General features: G+C 42.3%; 1 protein-coding gene across 2 annotated transcripts in view; it reads right to left on the bottom strand.

The window, feature by feature from the left end:
• Nucleotides 1–15,307, bottom strand: part of USP42 (ubiquitin specific peptidase 42) — a 42,657-nt gene that overhangs the window by 5,281 nt on the left and 22,069 nt on the right. For both annotated transcript variants that reach the window (XM_008072912.1, XM_021706383.1), the window contains exons 5-14: nucleotides 15,207–15,274; nucleotides 14,409–14,479; nucleotides 13,268–13,350; nucleotides 10,153–10,264; nucleotides 8,889–9,029; nucleotides 8,594–8,694; nucleotides 7,427–7,583; nucleotides 5,311–6,027; nucleotides 5,113–5,207; nucleotides 1,200–2,684 (exon numbers count right to left, since the gene is read on the bottom strand). In XM_008072912.1, the coding sequence (XP_008071103.1) occupies nucleotides 1,200–2,684; nucleotides 5,113–5,207; nucleotides 5,311–6,027; nucleotides 7,427–7,583; nucleotides 8,594–8,694; nucleotides 8,889–9,029; nucleotides 10,153–10,264; nucleotides 13,268–13,350; nucleotides 14,409–14,479; nucleotides 15,207–15,274 (3,030 nt within the window). The remainder of the gene's footprint in view (nucleotides 1–1,199; nucleotides 2,685–5,112; nucleotides 5,208–5,310; nucleotides 6,028–7,426; nucleotides 7,584–8,593; nucleotides 8,695–8,888; nucleotides 9,030–10,152; nucleotides 10,265–13,267; nucleotides 13,351–14,408; nucleotides 14,480–15,206; nucleotides 15,275–15,307) is intronic.

Raw genomic sequence — 15,307 nt, 5'->3', positions numbered from 1 at the left:
ACCCACTGCTGCCTTTAGCTTTCTCTGGAGCTAAGGTTGGTTAGCCAAAGCCCTGCAGGGAAGATTTTGCTAGCCTCTCCTGAAACCAGCGGAAAAATATTGCTGCCAGGTGTATCAGGCCCATGCGGGAGGAAGGCTTTTGATTTCCTTTTCCCTCAAGTAACCACTCCCTATTTCTGCACGGCTTTCGGTAATCTATTCCCAGGGTTTCAATTTCAATAGTTGTCATCTTAAATGATCGTAATTCTGTTCATGCTCATTCACCTCATCATGGATAAATCATTTTTCTAGACAATCACCAACCAAATTATCTTTTTATTTTATTTATTTATTTTAAAGTTTTTAAACAAAGTTTATTGGAGAGAGAAGGGAGAAAAGCAAGGAGGACATGCCAGAGCTGGCACGGATGAAAGAAACTGCTGAAATTATCTTTTTAAAAACACAAAAAACAGGCCAGGTGTGGTGGCCTACACCTGTAATCTTAGCATTTTAGGAGGCTAAAGTGGGAGGATCCCTTGTGCCCAAAAGTTGGCGACTCTAGTGAGCTGTGATCATGCCACGTACTCCAGCCTGGGCGACACAGTGAGACCCTGTTTCAAACTACTACTACTATACTACAAAAACAAATGTCTCGATTCAATTTCAAATTGAGAAACAGAGTCAGAAAAATAGGTCCAGGAAACAAATGATGTGTCTCAGACCCCCATTCTGAGCAGGCAAACATCAAGAGAACTATGCCCCCTATTTTCTGCCTACTTCAAAGTGACTGAATTTGGGAAAAATATAACAAATATAAAAACATAACATGAAAATATGAAACGTGACAAATAAGATATTAACATCAATTCTGAAGTCAAAGACTCCCAACTTGTCATTTATGGAACACTGCATACTTACTCCTAGAAGAGTTGTAAAACAATACCTGAAAATGGCAACATCGTTTAGAAAAAGGCGGTTGTAAGGCATTAACGATACCATGAAATGAAGATACAGCTCCAAAGCAGAGCTAATTTTTCAAAATGTGTGAAAATAGCGAAACCTCAAGCCCCCCGTAGAGAGGCAAAACCTACTGGACACAACTAGGCCTTGCCCCTCATCTGTTCCCAAGTCGGGTGAGAAAAGACAGACAGCCGAGCCCACCCAAGCCCGAGGCAGCGCCAGCTCCTGCCCAGGGCTGAGTGTAGTGGCCCCCAGCTCACCTGGAGTCACGATCTCGGCGTTTGTCTTTGGATTTCTTTTTCTTCTTTGATTTTTTGTGCTTCTTCACTCTAGGCTCCTCTAAATGGTCCTTTTGTAAGCTTCTCTGGGCTTTGTTTTCTACGTGACTGTCGTTACTTTCTACAGTATCAAATCGCCATTTCCGTGACTTTACATTCTCATGTTCGTGAAACCGATGAGAGAGGCTGCAAGTGTTGTCCTCGGCTACAAGTGCAATTTTGTCATGGGAGAACTTCTCGGGGTACAGGGAGAGGGTGTGGGGTGGGGCTGCTCGGGGACTGCCAAGATGGTGCCGCTCCTTCTCCTTGGCGGCCTCATAGCCCTTGCAGTTTCTGGAGTAGTCCTTATGTGGCCGGTCACCGTGCTGCCCAACTCTGTCAGACTCACGGCCGCGGTGGAAAGGTTTCCACGCCCGGGCCTCCCTGGCTGTGTAAGGGGCGTGCCTGTCATGGTAGTACCTGCATTTTTCCCATCTCACTTTATCTGGGTAGTACTTCTCCCGGCTCCAGGCGTGTTCGCCTTCCAAATGGTGGTATCGGCTCCAGTCCTGCTCGGATCCGTTTCTATTTCGAGAGTGGTGGTGGCCGTACCTGCCCTGAGAGCGGTGCTCACTGGGGCTGACTCTCTCACCATGACACGGGTGGTGCTGGCTCCCGTTGCAGTGCTCTGCGGTGTAGCGGTCCTGCCTGGACCGCGCTCGGACATAGGAATGCCGCTTTTTGTGGTAATGGTCCTCAGTCTTATTCCTTTTCCTGGCATGTTCGCCACTGGAGGAGCGATCTCTTCTGTTACGGTAATGTCCTAGGTCAACCTTTCTGAGGCTACTGATTTTCTCCTTAACCGGAGAAAGATCCTGGACTTTTTGCCCCACCTTCCTGTCATCACCTCTCTCCCCGTGACTTGGTTCGGTGCCCCCTTCTGAATGATGTCCTGTGGTCCTGTCCAACTGAGGAGAGGGCAGCCTGTCTGCAGACACGCCTGTGTTTTGGGGAAGGCCTTCCGGGTCCTCACACCTGCTACTGAGGTAAACTGAGAGCTGATGCTCGCAGGGCCCCTCAGAATGCACCGGGGGAGGTGGGTCTGACTTCTCCATGGCCTCCGTGGACAGTGACTTCTGTGGACCCTCCACTAAGGTCCCCTTCATGTCGTGGGATGGTGTGCTCTGATCGACTGTTAGGCTCCCAGGGTCACACGGTTTAGGAAGCAGATCATCCACCACGGGATTCTTGGTGGTGTCGAAAAGGCTGCTGACACTGGGCAGAGGCTCATCAGGTGTCACTGCGGTGTTCTCAGAGGCAACTTCTTTGGTAGCATTGACACTAGGGTCGGTGGGCAGCAGAGCCGTCTTCAACTTGCCACTGAAGCTTGTGACAGCGTCCAGCTCCTCAGGGTGGTCGGCGGCGGGGCTGGCAGCCTTGAGCTCGGTGTCCTGAGCCTCAGGAGGGTTTCTCTCTGGTCCAGTGACACTGCAGCCCCCACCAAAACAAATAAACCAACAGTTAGCATGACTGCCTTACAGGTTTTTGTCACTGGCTCCTAGGAACAAAATCTTCAAAACATTCATTTACAAACTAATACTTTTTACTTTAAATATATATGACTAACACCTAGTATCAGGCCTGTCAACTCTGGAAGCTTCAAATTTTCTCTTCCCCTCATTAAAATAAAAATAAAATTTTTATCAAGTCTACCTCCTATCCTGTTTTTCAGCAACACTAACTCTGCAGTTCTAGGCTCTTCCTATCTCCAAACATTACTTCTATTTATTCTTAATAACTAAGTCTAAGCAAGTCAAATGATGATGGGGCCTCTTTCTTGCTCTCTGATCTCCTTTCTCTGAATTTCTCTCAGGCTCAGAATAAGGCAGCTTCCTGCAAACAGAGCCGGCAGCTCCCTGAGTGACTGAAAATGATGAGGAATCACCAAGGCTTGAGAAAAAAAACTTTCTGTAGCAAATTAACTCTGCCCTTAATTGTTGTACAGCTTCAAAGTCAATGAAAGCTGCCAGGCAACAGTAAAAACCCTACAGTGGTTTCCATGTTTTAGAGGAAATTCATCTGGGGGAGACAATACATACGAAGTCAACAGAGAGGAGCTGCCTGGAGGGTGGAAGGGTGTTCTCATAGCAGCACGTGAAGCTACATGTGCTTGGCTGCAGCATGTAAGTGGCTTTGCTTATAAACCGCCCATGAGCACTCTCGTGCACATGAAGTCTGAGAACCACTAAGCCAGATCAGGAAAGAAACAAGAGGAAGGTCACTATGACCGAGCATTCAAGCTATTCTACCTTTAAGGTGAACTGGGAACGCATGTTCTTTCTTGCAGAATTTATTCCAGTCCATTTTAATAAGTAAGCCTTTCTGATGGAGGGTCTCAGTGGGGGTACTCCCACCTGCCAGAGGCCATTTGGGGGCTGCCACAATGATGGGGAGCCCCACCAGCACTATGGGTGGGGCCCACCACATGTCCCACATGCGAGCAAGTGTCCTCCTGCCCACAGGTGCCAACAGCCATGGGGGTGAAAACCCCAGGTATTATATTATTGGCACAGTTTTCACTGACACTAAATGCAACTAAGTGGGACTACAGGCCTGCACTACCACCATGCCCAGTTAATTTTTATTATGTTTTGTAGAGATGGAGTCTTGCTATGTTGCTCAGGCTGGTCTCAAATTCCGGGCCTCAAGTGATCCTCTAGCCTCAGCCTCCCAAAGTGCTGGGATTATAGGCATAGGTATCCTGCCCAAAATAAATTGTTTTGTGTTTTAAGTCCAAGTCTCACTCTGTCACCCAGACTAGAGTGCAGTGGCACGCTCACAGCCACTGCAGCCTTGACCTGCTGGGCTTAGGGGATCCTTCCCCCTCAGCCTTCCAAGTAGCGGAAACTACAAGTGTGTGCCACAATGCCTGGCTACTTTTTTGATTTATTATAGAGATGAAGTCTTGCCAAGTTTCCTAGGCTGGTCTTGAACCCCTGGTCCCAGGCAGTCCTCTTAAAACAAGTTCAATGTAGCCCTAAATGCACAGTGTTTTTTATAAGGTCTACGGCAGACTTTATAAGCATACTTTATAAGTATACTTTTATAAGTATAGGGTTTACAAGTATAGTATAGTAGCAGGCCTTCAGATTCACTCACCACTTACTCATTCACTGACTGACTCCCCCAGGGCAACTTCCAGTCCTGCAAGTTCTAATCATGGTAAGTGCCCTATACACATGTACCATTTAAAAAATCTTTTATACCATATTTTTACTCTACCTTTTCCGTGTTTAGATACACAATTCAACTGAGTTACAAATGCCTATGGTATTCAGTACAGTAACATGCTGTACAGGTTTGCAGACTAGGCACAATAGGCCATACCATATAGCCAAAGTATATAGTAGGCTGTACCCTCTAGGTTTGTGTAAGTATATTCTGTGATGTTCCCACAATGACGAAATCACCTAATGATGCATTTCTTACAACATATCCCTGTTATTAAGGGATACGTGACTGTATTTGCTACTTGGTGGTGTCGAGAACTCTTGCCCTATAACCTTAATACATCTCATATATTTGTTCCTGATTTAAAAAACTAAATAAGACAGTGCTTGATATCAAATTCCTAAGTATGCCACTAACACAGCTAGCCAGAGAGAAGAGGCTAGACAGAAGAAAGTGTCAACTTGAGCACATCAAGTTTTCATGGACTCAGTCTCATATGTTGAATGCTTTATTTTCTCTTCTAAAAGGCAAGTTAACAAATTATATACATGATTATTCAAATCATTCCAGGATTCAAAATGTTCATTATAAAACATCTATAGTGTTAAAATACTTACCCATCCACCGACACAAGCGGACTGCCTACTATGCAGTTTCACTTCCTTCTAATTTATTCTTACTTTACCTTGTTTCATCCGTTGAGCCTTTCACTTTGCTGCTAAGTTTGAAGGTCTCTAAGATTGTGTCTTCTGGGAGAGACGGCAAAGGAGCAGGAATCAACTACAATAAAAAACAGGTATTTCAACTCTAGTTGCCAACCCCATGCCTGCCATAAATGAGACTCAGAGAAAGCCTGTCCCCAACCCTCCCAACGCTCACTCACCTTTCCAGGAAGACCATTCACCTTGGGAAAGGGGTTTTCTGAATGCAGAGCAGGCTGGATTTGGCAACCGGCATCATCAAACGGCAGACCGTTTTCTTTCAGGTCGCTGTCCATGCTATTAGCACCATTTAGAGTGACAGGCTCTTGAAGCTCATGCTGAGAGCCCTCGTCGTCCTCAGCTTCGTGAACGGAAGAGGGAGAGCTCGCAATCGTGCCAACGCCGTTCTCCTTGCCTAGGCCCTTTGACTCCTCATCAGACTCTTCAGATGACTCAGCGCCATAGGGGACCAGCACGCTTGAGTTCAGCTTGGACTTGCCATTCATCGCGGGCCTGGAACAGGACTCACTGGGGGCAATCGATTTTGTCACTTTACTAGAAACGGACGTTGTAGATGCATTCGAGGTAGACTGCACTGCAGAAGAATTGGTGATGGTAGAAGAGGGAGCAGGCTTGTGAGGGTTCTCCAACGAACTGCTATGAAGGTTGGGCTGAGACTGACTTTGGCGACCAGGCAACTTGTTGTGAATACTGATTGTGATTTTTTGTTTCTTGGGATGTTCTGGAATCACCGAGGACCTGTTGACTGACCAGTTTTGGACAGAAGTTGAAGCGTTAACAGGACTAGCCCTGTTGACATTGGAATTTCCATTAGGACTCGACATGGAACTGCTTGGTGTGTCTTTCAATGGTCCGGTCCCATTTAAGAGAGGTGGATTCTGGAGGTAAGAAAACCACAGCCAGGTCATAGCTCTAGAAACATGGTCACAGAAACAGAATCCATCTTGGGCTTATGAGCCCTTCCCATTTCAGTCTTTTTCTTTTTATGACTAACAAGTTTCACACATTTAGAAACTCCTCTCTCTTCTCTCAGTCTGCCCCTACCCACACATACCTTTCATAGGTCCTAGTATTCTGGCAATTAATCAACAAATAGGACATATATATTTGGCAGAATACAACCCCCAGGCCGATTATTTCTGTTCCAAATCTGGCAGAACTCAAACAGACCCCTTTGTGCATGGAGTCACATGTGTGCCCTTTGGTTGGGTTTCTTGGGAGCCCACCACTGCACAGACAGAAAGTAGTACCAGGAAGCAGGAATCACCCTGGCCTCGGAGCATGGAAAGCAGTCACGTGGGTGGAGGCTGCTTCAGGAGACACTAAGCCATGGCTCCCCCACCACCACCCATGATGGCTCCACATTCTACTCATACAGGTTTCCACTCCTGCTGCTATATCTCCATGGTGGCTCAGGCCTGAAAAATGGTTTACAGATGAACCATGTTTGAGCTTCACAATGTTTTCTTCAATATCTGAATAGCTGCTATCTTAACACTGGAAAGCTTCATGGTAAAAAACAAAAGCTCTTGAAAAATTAATGCCAGCCACCCCTTTACACAAGGCACATGCTCTCCAGTTTGCCAGTTCCCTGTCTCTGAAGCAGAGCCCAACCAAGGAGCCCGTTGTCTGCCCAGCTCACAAAGGTACTTGATTCGTGACTTCTGTTTTAAGCCATCTGCTGTCCATGAAAAGACACACACAACTAGACAATCTATACGGTAAGTCAAAGCAAACTCCAATGGAAAAAGTGTTAAAGACACTACAGCACAAACGATGCAAACATGCTGTGTCCAATCTCTCACGAGTCTGGCAAAAGCGAGGCCCCGCTCTAGAACACAGCACCACGCGACATGGGCTCACTGCTGCTCTCCCCGGTAGGACTATCAGGGAGTAGGTACCACACCCAAGCAGACAGCAGCTGGAATACACCACACCACTGAAACAGCTAAATGGACGTAACTAAAGTGTCCTTGTAAACAGGTCACTTTACTGGAATCCAGCATGAAGTAAGAATTCCCAAGTGTTTAACCCTTTGTGTGGAACAGAAATCCAAAGTGGGAGCTAAACTTTAAATATACTTTCCCAGACTTTCCTCTTGGTCACTGATGTTTTCTGTATATTGGTAATATTTCCTAAGAAAGCCTCGAATAAACCTTTCTGACAAGAAATTCAGTTGTATATGAGGACATAGCAACTACTACGATGTTAACTTGAGGGTTTGAAGATCTGTTGAAAAGTTAACATAAAAACTATATTCTCCCTATGAAACATTACCTTTATCATGTGAGAGGGAAGCTGTGGTCCGATAAATCCTGACGCAGCCTGTTTGTTGGTGACAACCCGCTGACTGATTACTGGGCGGGGAGAGGACTGGCCAGGGTTAGGGTGGGTGGAATGAGTAAGTTCACTTCCATTTTTCACATCATGGGACCTGGAGACAAGGAGAGTAATATGCTTAGGGTGACACAGAGCTTCTCCTTAGAAGAGATTCATTTACAAATTCAGCAGCACTTAACCCCTCAGGTAGAAAACTGATTGAAAGAAATAGCACTTTTATGTTCTATCCTAGAGAGCTATGTACATGTTCTCCTTTAGGTTTAGGAGAATGTCAGTACTCAGATCAGGAAGCAACAAGGGTAATTGGGGAAGGTAACTAGATAATACAAGGTATTCTGAGGATGCTAGTATCTGAAAGGTATTTTTCTTTTCTGTTTACCCTTTTCTAATTATAAACATATGCCATTGTTGAACATCTACACTGTCCAGAAAAGTCAGGACAAAGCCCCACTCCTCACTGCGTCCCTCAGACGCAGGTCCTCTGATCGCCCTCCATGCTTCAACCCACATGGCTGATGCAACACCAGTGTTTGATATTTCAGTGTATGGATATGATTGTTCTGCTGCTATTGGACAGTTTAGGGTATTCTTAACTTTCAGCTATCAAAAAGGGAGCACACATCTTATTTTTCCAAAAACGGAATTAGTGAGGCAGAGTGGACAGTCACAACAGGACAGACCCAAGCGCTGGTGCTGGCCCAGGCCCCGGCCTGGAAGGTAACTGACTGACTGCCTGTGCTCGGCAATTGGGAGATGCTGGCTGTGACCACATCAAGTGCTCAGAGTCCTTTTCCTGTGGCCTCCACCCACTCTCACCACATCCCCCAGGCCCACTCCATCTGCTGCCAGCAGTTGGAGCCCACCTGCCTTGATTATCACCATTTCCTTCCTCTGTCCCTTGTGCTGGCCGACCCAACAGAGGAAAGCTAATGCAAACTCATAATCCATACTCAGAAACTACCCTCCCTCCTGTCAGGCACTTGGCAGAATTCACCTTTAAGCTCCTTAAAAACAAAAAAATCTCAATATTGAACTTAAATACATTGATGAAAGGAGAAGAAATGACATAACAGAAAACTCGACAATCTGTTTTCATGACAATACCTGATATAAAAGAGCACATAAGCTTGTTGATTGAGTACTGATCTAATATCACTAGTAGATACAATGGAGTCATTCATTTGATACCAGAGGCCATTGCTAGCCTGCAAAAGAGGGCCAATAAAAGAGAGAGATCAGATTTAATTAGAAAAACATGGAACATAGTCAAGAGAAATATTTTTTAAATGGGCATGCACATTTTACCTGTAGAAGTCCCACCTTCCCCGCCTCAAGAATGCTAGTGCAGTCTTATAGCATATATGTAACAACAGTTATCAGCAAAATCTGCACAGCTTACTTTTATGTAGCAGAAGTAATGGCCAGCATGGCAATTAAAACCAGTGTGCACCAGCACAGCATACAAGACATAGACAATCGGCTCTCCGTTTGGTTGAGACATATATGGCCGAATATCAAGATACTCAGGATATTTCACATCCTAAACCAAAATGGAAAAAGAAGAAACGTCATTTCTAAGGGCACACCCAGCATTCCCCATATCTAGGTAGGGCATATTTAGGACACTACATCCTGTGATATTCTAGCAGAAACCTAATACATTTAACCACCTTTCAAAAGAGTTGATTAACTGGGAGAATACCTGAATCTAAGTGTATTTAAGGTCATCCCATTGCATTTTTTTTTTTGAGTCAGGGTCTCCCTCTGTTGCCCAGGCTGGAGTGTAGTGGCATGATCGTGGCTCACCACAGCCTTGACCTCCTGGGTTCAGGTGATCCTTCTGCCTCAGCCTCTCAAGTAGCTAGAACTATGGCCACACAGCACCATACCTGGCTAATTTTTAAAATTTTTTTGTAGAGACAAGGTCTCACTACATTGCTTAGGCTGGTCTCAATCTGGGCTCAAGTCTTACCCTTCCACCCAAGCCTCCCAAAATGCTGGGATTATAGACATGAGCCACTGTGCCTGGCCCATTTTTTATTCCCTTTTTAACAAATAATGATTCACATTAAGTGAATTCTTCAAACCCATCAAAGGAGATAGTCACAGAATGACAAACTCTGGACATTAATCATTGCTTATTTTTATTTTGAATAATTCAGGAACGGACTGTTTATTTCTCCTGCATACTGCTGAATTTCGACCACTTTCAAGCCTTTAGAAAGTGAGAAGAAAATGAGGAGATTCAGCATACTACTAGCCAGAAAACAAATACAAACAAGAAAATGAACTTTGAAGAAAAAGTGGCAAGGTCTAGCAGGAAGTCTTCTTTGGATTTCATATTATACAAGCTCTCCCTATATCCTCTCATAACCACAGATAGCATAAAAATTGACAGTGAAGTCCAAATGTAGATAGTAGTTAAAGTTTTATCACTAGAAAGTCTAGCCAGCTAAAGGATATAGTAAAAACACAAACACTCATAAGTGTGTATACCAAAATACTGTCTCCGTTCTTTGACCGTTTTTTGCTATCAAATGCTGACAGAAATTCAGAAAACTGGTCAACAAAACTGTTCAATTAGGTCATTTATAACCCTTAATAGCTACTGACACTTAAGCCTTGAAAGGCTCAACAAACGATTATTGATTATATCGACATACCTTAGCAATTTTTCCACCAGTAAAATTTGCAAAACGTTTCAGAGAAAGTGTGAGAACATTAGAGGATCTATGTATGGTGAATCTCTTTGAAGCTGGAACCATCTTTTTACACCTTGAAATAAACAAAGACAAAAATTTAAAAACATGAATTATTATTATTATTTTTTAGTATTTTGGTCTTTCCCCTGTTATTTCTCTCAAGCATTCTAAATTAAGTTTCCAAAAGAAGGACACTGGATGAGAAATACTACCCCCTCAACCAACAGTGGAAACATTAAATTAAAAATACAGGGAAGGTTGAGCATGGTGGTTCACACATGTAATCCCAGCACTCTGAGAGGCTGAGGCAGGAGGATCACTTGAGGCCAGGAATTCAAGACCAGCCTGAGCAATATAGCAGGACCTCATCTCTACAAAACCAAAAAACCAAGAAATTAGCCAGACATAGTGGTGCACTCTCCCAGCTACTCAAGAGGCTGAGGTGGAGGGACTGCCTAAGCCCAGGAGGTTGAGGTTATAGTAAGCCTTGATCGCGCCACTGCACTCCAGCCTGGGTGACAGAGTGAGACCCTGACACAAACAAACAAACAAACAAACAAACAACCCCCCAAAACAGGGAAACCGCTTAATTACCATGAAAGGAAAGGAAGCTAGGACAATTCTGAAAAACCAAGTCATGTAGGTCACCAATAATGTTATAATTGGGCTAATACAAGTTTTTCCTCAATCCATAACTGAAAAATGAATAGATTTTCAGACTGGTATAATTATGTGAAAACAAAGCCCTATCCAGATTCAAAAGGAAGGGAAGATTAGAAATATCTGTGCCATTTAAAAACAAAGGAGAAACCTTTATGATCTTGGAGAAAAGGGGGGAGATTTTCATTTCCACAAAATGTACATTTGATAATAAAAATTACCTACTGCCTGACTACAAAGTAGACATCTACTTAATACATATGAAATAGGGCATTCGTAAAACAGGCCCTCTTGATTTCATGGGGAAACATATTAACGAATAATCAAAATTAGAGGTTTCCAGCAGATACCACCCCAAGAAGGGAACCCACCATAAGAGAAAGATCTTTATCCTGGGAGAAAGTGACCCTCCACCCTACCTCCACTCTTTGATAACAAGAAAGTCAATGAAAATGCTGCTCGGCAGACATCATCCCAAACTGCAGTTATGAGGCAGTACTAACATGTGGTGCATAGATTATTTTCTCTCTCTCCTCCCACCAAATCTGCCCAATAATGATGTACCTGTCTCCCAAGGGCACAGAGCTGCACATCTTATAAGAAGTATAAACACTGAGACACTGCAGGCTCTTGACTTTGTATTAGGTTGGTACAAACGTTAATTGGGTTTTTTGCAGTTGAAATATGTTTTGATATTGAAATACGTTCTTAAATGAATGTGGTTATGTTATACATCATTTTAATGCATACCTCTAGCTTTTTTTTTTTTGGCTAATGACTTATTACTTGCTTTTTTTTTAAACATTTATTTTAGACTATGGAAATGAAGTTAGACCAAAAGCAAATTCAAGCGATTTTTAAATTCCAGTTCAAAATGGGTTGTAAAGCAGCAGAGGTAACTTGCAACATCAACAACGCATTTAGCCCAGAAACTGCTAACAAATGTACAGTGCAGTGGTGAGTCAACAAGTTATGCTAAGGAAATGAGAGCCTTGAAGGTGAGGAGCATAATAGCTGGTCATCAGAAGTTGACAACAACCAACTGAGAGCAATCATCAAAGCTGATCCTCTTATAACCACACAAGAAGTTGTCAAAGAACTCAACATCGACCATTCTATGGTCATATGGTATTTGAAGCAAATTGGAAAAGTGAAAAAGTTCCATAAGTGGGTGCATCGTGAGCTGACCGAAAATCAAAAAAATTACCATTTTGAAGTGTTGTCTTCTTTTATTCTAGGCAACAATGAACAATTTCTCAGTCTGATTGTGACATGCGATGAAAAGTAGATTTAATTTTTATTTTTATTTTTTTTTGAGTTGGAGTCTCACTCTGTCACCCAGACTGGAGTGCAGTGGCATGCTCCTGGCCCCACAGCCTTGACCTGCTGCGCTCTGGCGATCCTTCCACCTCAGCCTTCCAAGTAGTTGGAACTACAGGCACGTGCTACCACGCCTGGCTAATTTTTGATTTATTGTAGAGATGAGGTTTCGCCAAGTTGCCCAGGCGGGTCTCGAACCCACAGGCTCAGGCAATCCACTCACCTCAGCCTCCTGAAGTGCAGGATTACAAGCTGAGCCACCGAGCCTGGCTGAAAAGTAGATTTTATACAACAACCAGTGATATTATACGACAACCACCTCAGTGGTTAGACCAAGAAGCTGCTCCACAGTACTTCCCAAAGTCAAACTTGTATCCAAAAAAAAAAGGTTATGGTCATTGTTTGGTAGTCTGCTGCCGGTCTGATCCACTACAGCTTTCTGAAGCCCGGCGAAACCATTACATCTGAGAAGTATGCTCAGCAAATCAATGAGATGCACTGAAAATTGCAATGCCTGCAGCTGGCATTGGTCAAGAGAAAGCGCCCAATTCTTCTCCACGACCTTGCCTGACCGCATGTCGTACAACCAACACTTGAAAAGTTGAACAAAATGGGGCAGCGAAATTTTGCCTCATGCACTATATTCACCTGCCCTCTCATCAACCAACTACCACTTCTTCAAGCACTTTGACAACCTTTTGCAGGGAAAACACTTCCACAACCAGCAGGTGAATACGCTGGTTCACCTGCAGCCAAAAATGCTTTCCAAGAGTTCATGGAATCCCAAAGCATGGATTTTTACACTACAGGAATAAACAAACTTATTTCTCATTGGCAAAAATGTGTTGATTGTAATGGTTCCTAGTTTGATAAATAAAGATGTGTTTGAGCCTAGTTAAAATGATTGAAAATTCACAATCTCAAATCGCAATTACTTTTGTACCAACGCAGTGTCTTCCCAGATGGTATCAGCAACTAAAGGCAATCCAGTAGAGGCATTCAGACACACCAGACTCTTTCAAACCAACCTTCCTGGCCATCCCCATCCCACAGGAGCAGTCAGCAGTAAGAACTAGCAAGTCACCACCCAACATACTTGCTGCACTTGTAAGAGTTTTCTCCGTCAAGTTGTTCTGGCTTCACAAATTGCTCTAATGCTTTGTTAACACTCTGAGCAGCCTGGGAAGGGAAACAACATAAACAATATATTACCATACACTGCCACTTTAACAAAAAAAAGAACAGAAGACTCCAAGATATAGAAACAAATGAGAATCTTTATGAAAAAATAAAATTTTCCTTTTGTATATGTTCACTTATATATAGCTACATACCAAATTATTTTCCCACCATTAAAAATGAGCAAACCTGAACAAAGATATAGAGGCTGCTCACTGCAGCATTACCCTAAAATGGCATAAAACTGGAAGCAAACCAAATATCTACCAGAAAGGAACTGGGTGTATGAATTATGGTATATCCATTCACTGTATGACATATGTCCCAAAAAACACTGATGCAGAAAGGTCCACAAGCAAAATTACATGCAAACAGCAAGTGGCCAGACAGACATTAGGCAAATCCCATTTTTATAAAAAGTAAACAATATATTCTGGAGGAGTATATATCAAACTTAAAAAGAATTAATTCTGAGGGATAGCATTTTACATATATCTGAAATGTTACTCATTTTTATCATCAGCATGTATTGTATTCATAATAAAGAAAAATGAAAGCTCAAGAACAAAAAAACAGGAATTTAGAAAATGCAAGAAGCAAAACAATTTCTAAAGAATAATAACCACCCATGTTTGGCTAATATAGTCATTAAAGCCTGGTTTCATTAAGACTTATTAAATGAAAAGTCAAAGGGTAATATAAAGATTGTTTTGCCAGGCATGAGGGCTTGTGCCTGTACTCTCAGAACCTTGAAAAGCTGAGGCAGGAGGATTACTTGAGACCAGGAGTTCAAGACCAGCCTGGGCAACATAGCAAGACCCTGTCTCTATAAAAGATTATTATAAAATTTTAAAAATTAAAATTAAAAAGATTGTTTTAAGTTTTTTTGATGCCTATTATAAAGCTTGAATCATCTCTTCCAAATGAAATGTTAGCATATTACAATTTTCAATTATTTTTTAACAAGCAGAGCCTAAATTATAAATGAGCTATAAATACATAATGCTTATAAAATGACTTATTTTTTTCAATGAAACTATCACAATTATCAAATTTACCTTTATCTCCAATGTTATATCAAGATATGGGTCGAAAGTATCTGAAACACCCTTGCAATTTAAACATTTGACTGAAATAAAAATAAAATGCAAAGGATAAGCAAAGTGTAATCATTACAGCAGCACCAACTATTGAAATGGCAGAATCCAAATACTATTTCCAAACTGAAGATTTTTTAAAAACATAATTTTTTCCATCAAATTGGTAAAAAAAACATTAATACTACACACAATATGGGTAAAGTATCTTGAGTTTGGCACCTTATATGCTATTGGTTGGAAAATAAATTGGTGTAACTTCTTGGAAGGACAATTTGACAGCATTAAAATTGAAAATACACACACCCTATGATACAGAAATTGTAATACAAAGAATTTATCCTACATATTTACTTTTGCATAGACACAAAGGTGTGTGTACATGGATGCTCAAGGAAGCACTGATGGTAATAACAACCACAAAACAGAAACAACATAAATATCTATCAAAAGGGGACTAATATAAATGGAATACCATTGCAACTATGAAAGACTTTGTTAGACATGTGTACTGAAATGTAAAAAGATTGCTAATATTGAGAGAAAAATGAAAGCAAAACACTGAGTTTGTTCCCAGTTTGCTCATGCATAGGACACTACTGGAAATATTTTCTACAAACTGGTACTGGGATTGCCTTTGGGGAAGGGGAATAGGAGTCTGGGCTGGAGGAGATGCATTTTCATCATCAACCCTTCCCTGCTGCATTTTTTTTAGCCACATGCAAGTATTGCTTTATCATTTTTTAAGCAAAAGTTTACCTCTAGATCTTAGGTATCCTCCAAATATTTGACAAACAAGAGTGGTGGCCTGGGTGTGTCTGTCTAACCTGAAAAACAGTCAAACAATAACATGAGAGAAG

This window comes from Carlito syrichta, unplaced genomic scaffold (genome assembly GCF_000164805.1).
Source record: "Carlito syrichta isolate Samal-C Ts95f unplaced genomic scaffold, Tarsius_syrichta-2.0.1 Scaffold315497, whole genome shotgun sequence".
Taxonomy (NCBI): Eukaryota; Metazoa; Chordata; class Mammalia; order Primates; family Tarsiidae; genus Carlito; species Carlito syrichta.
This window is presented reverse-complemented; position numbering and strand designations above follow the sequence as displayed.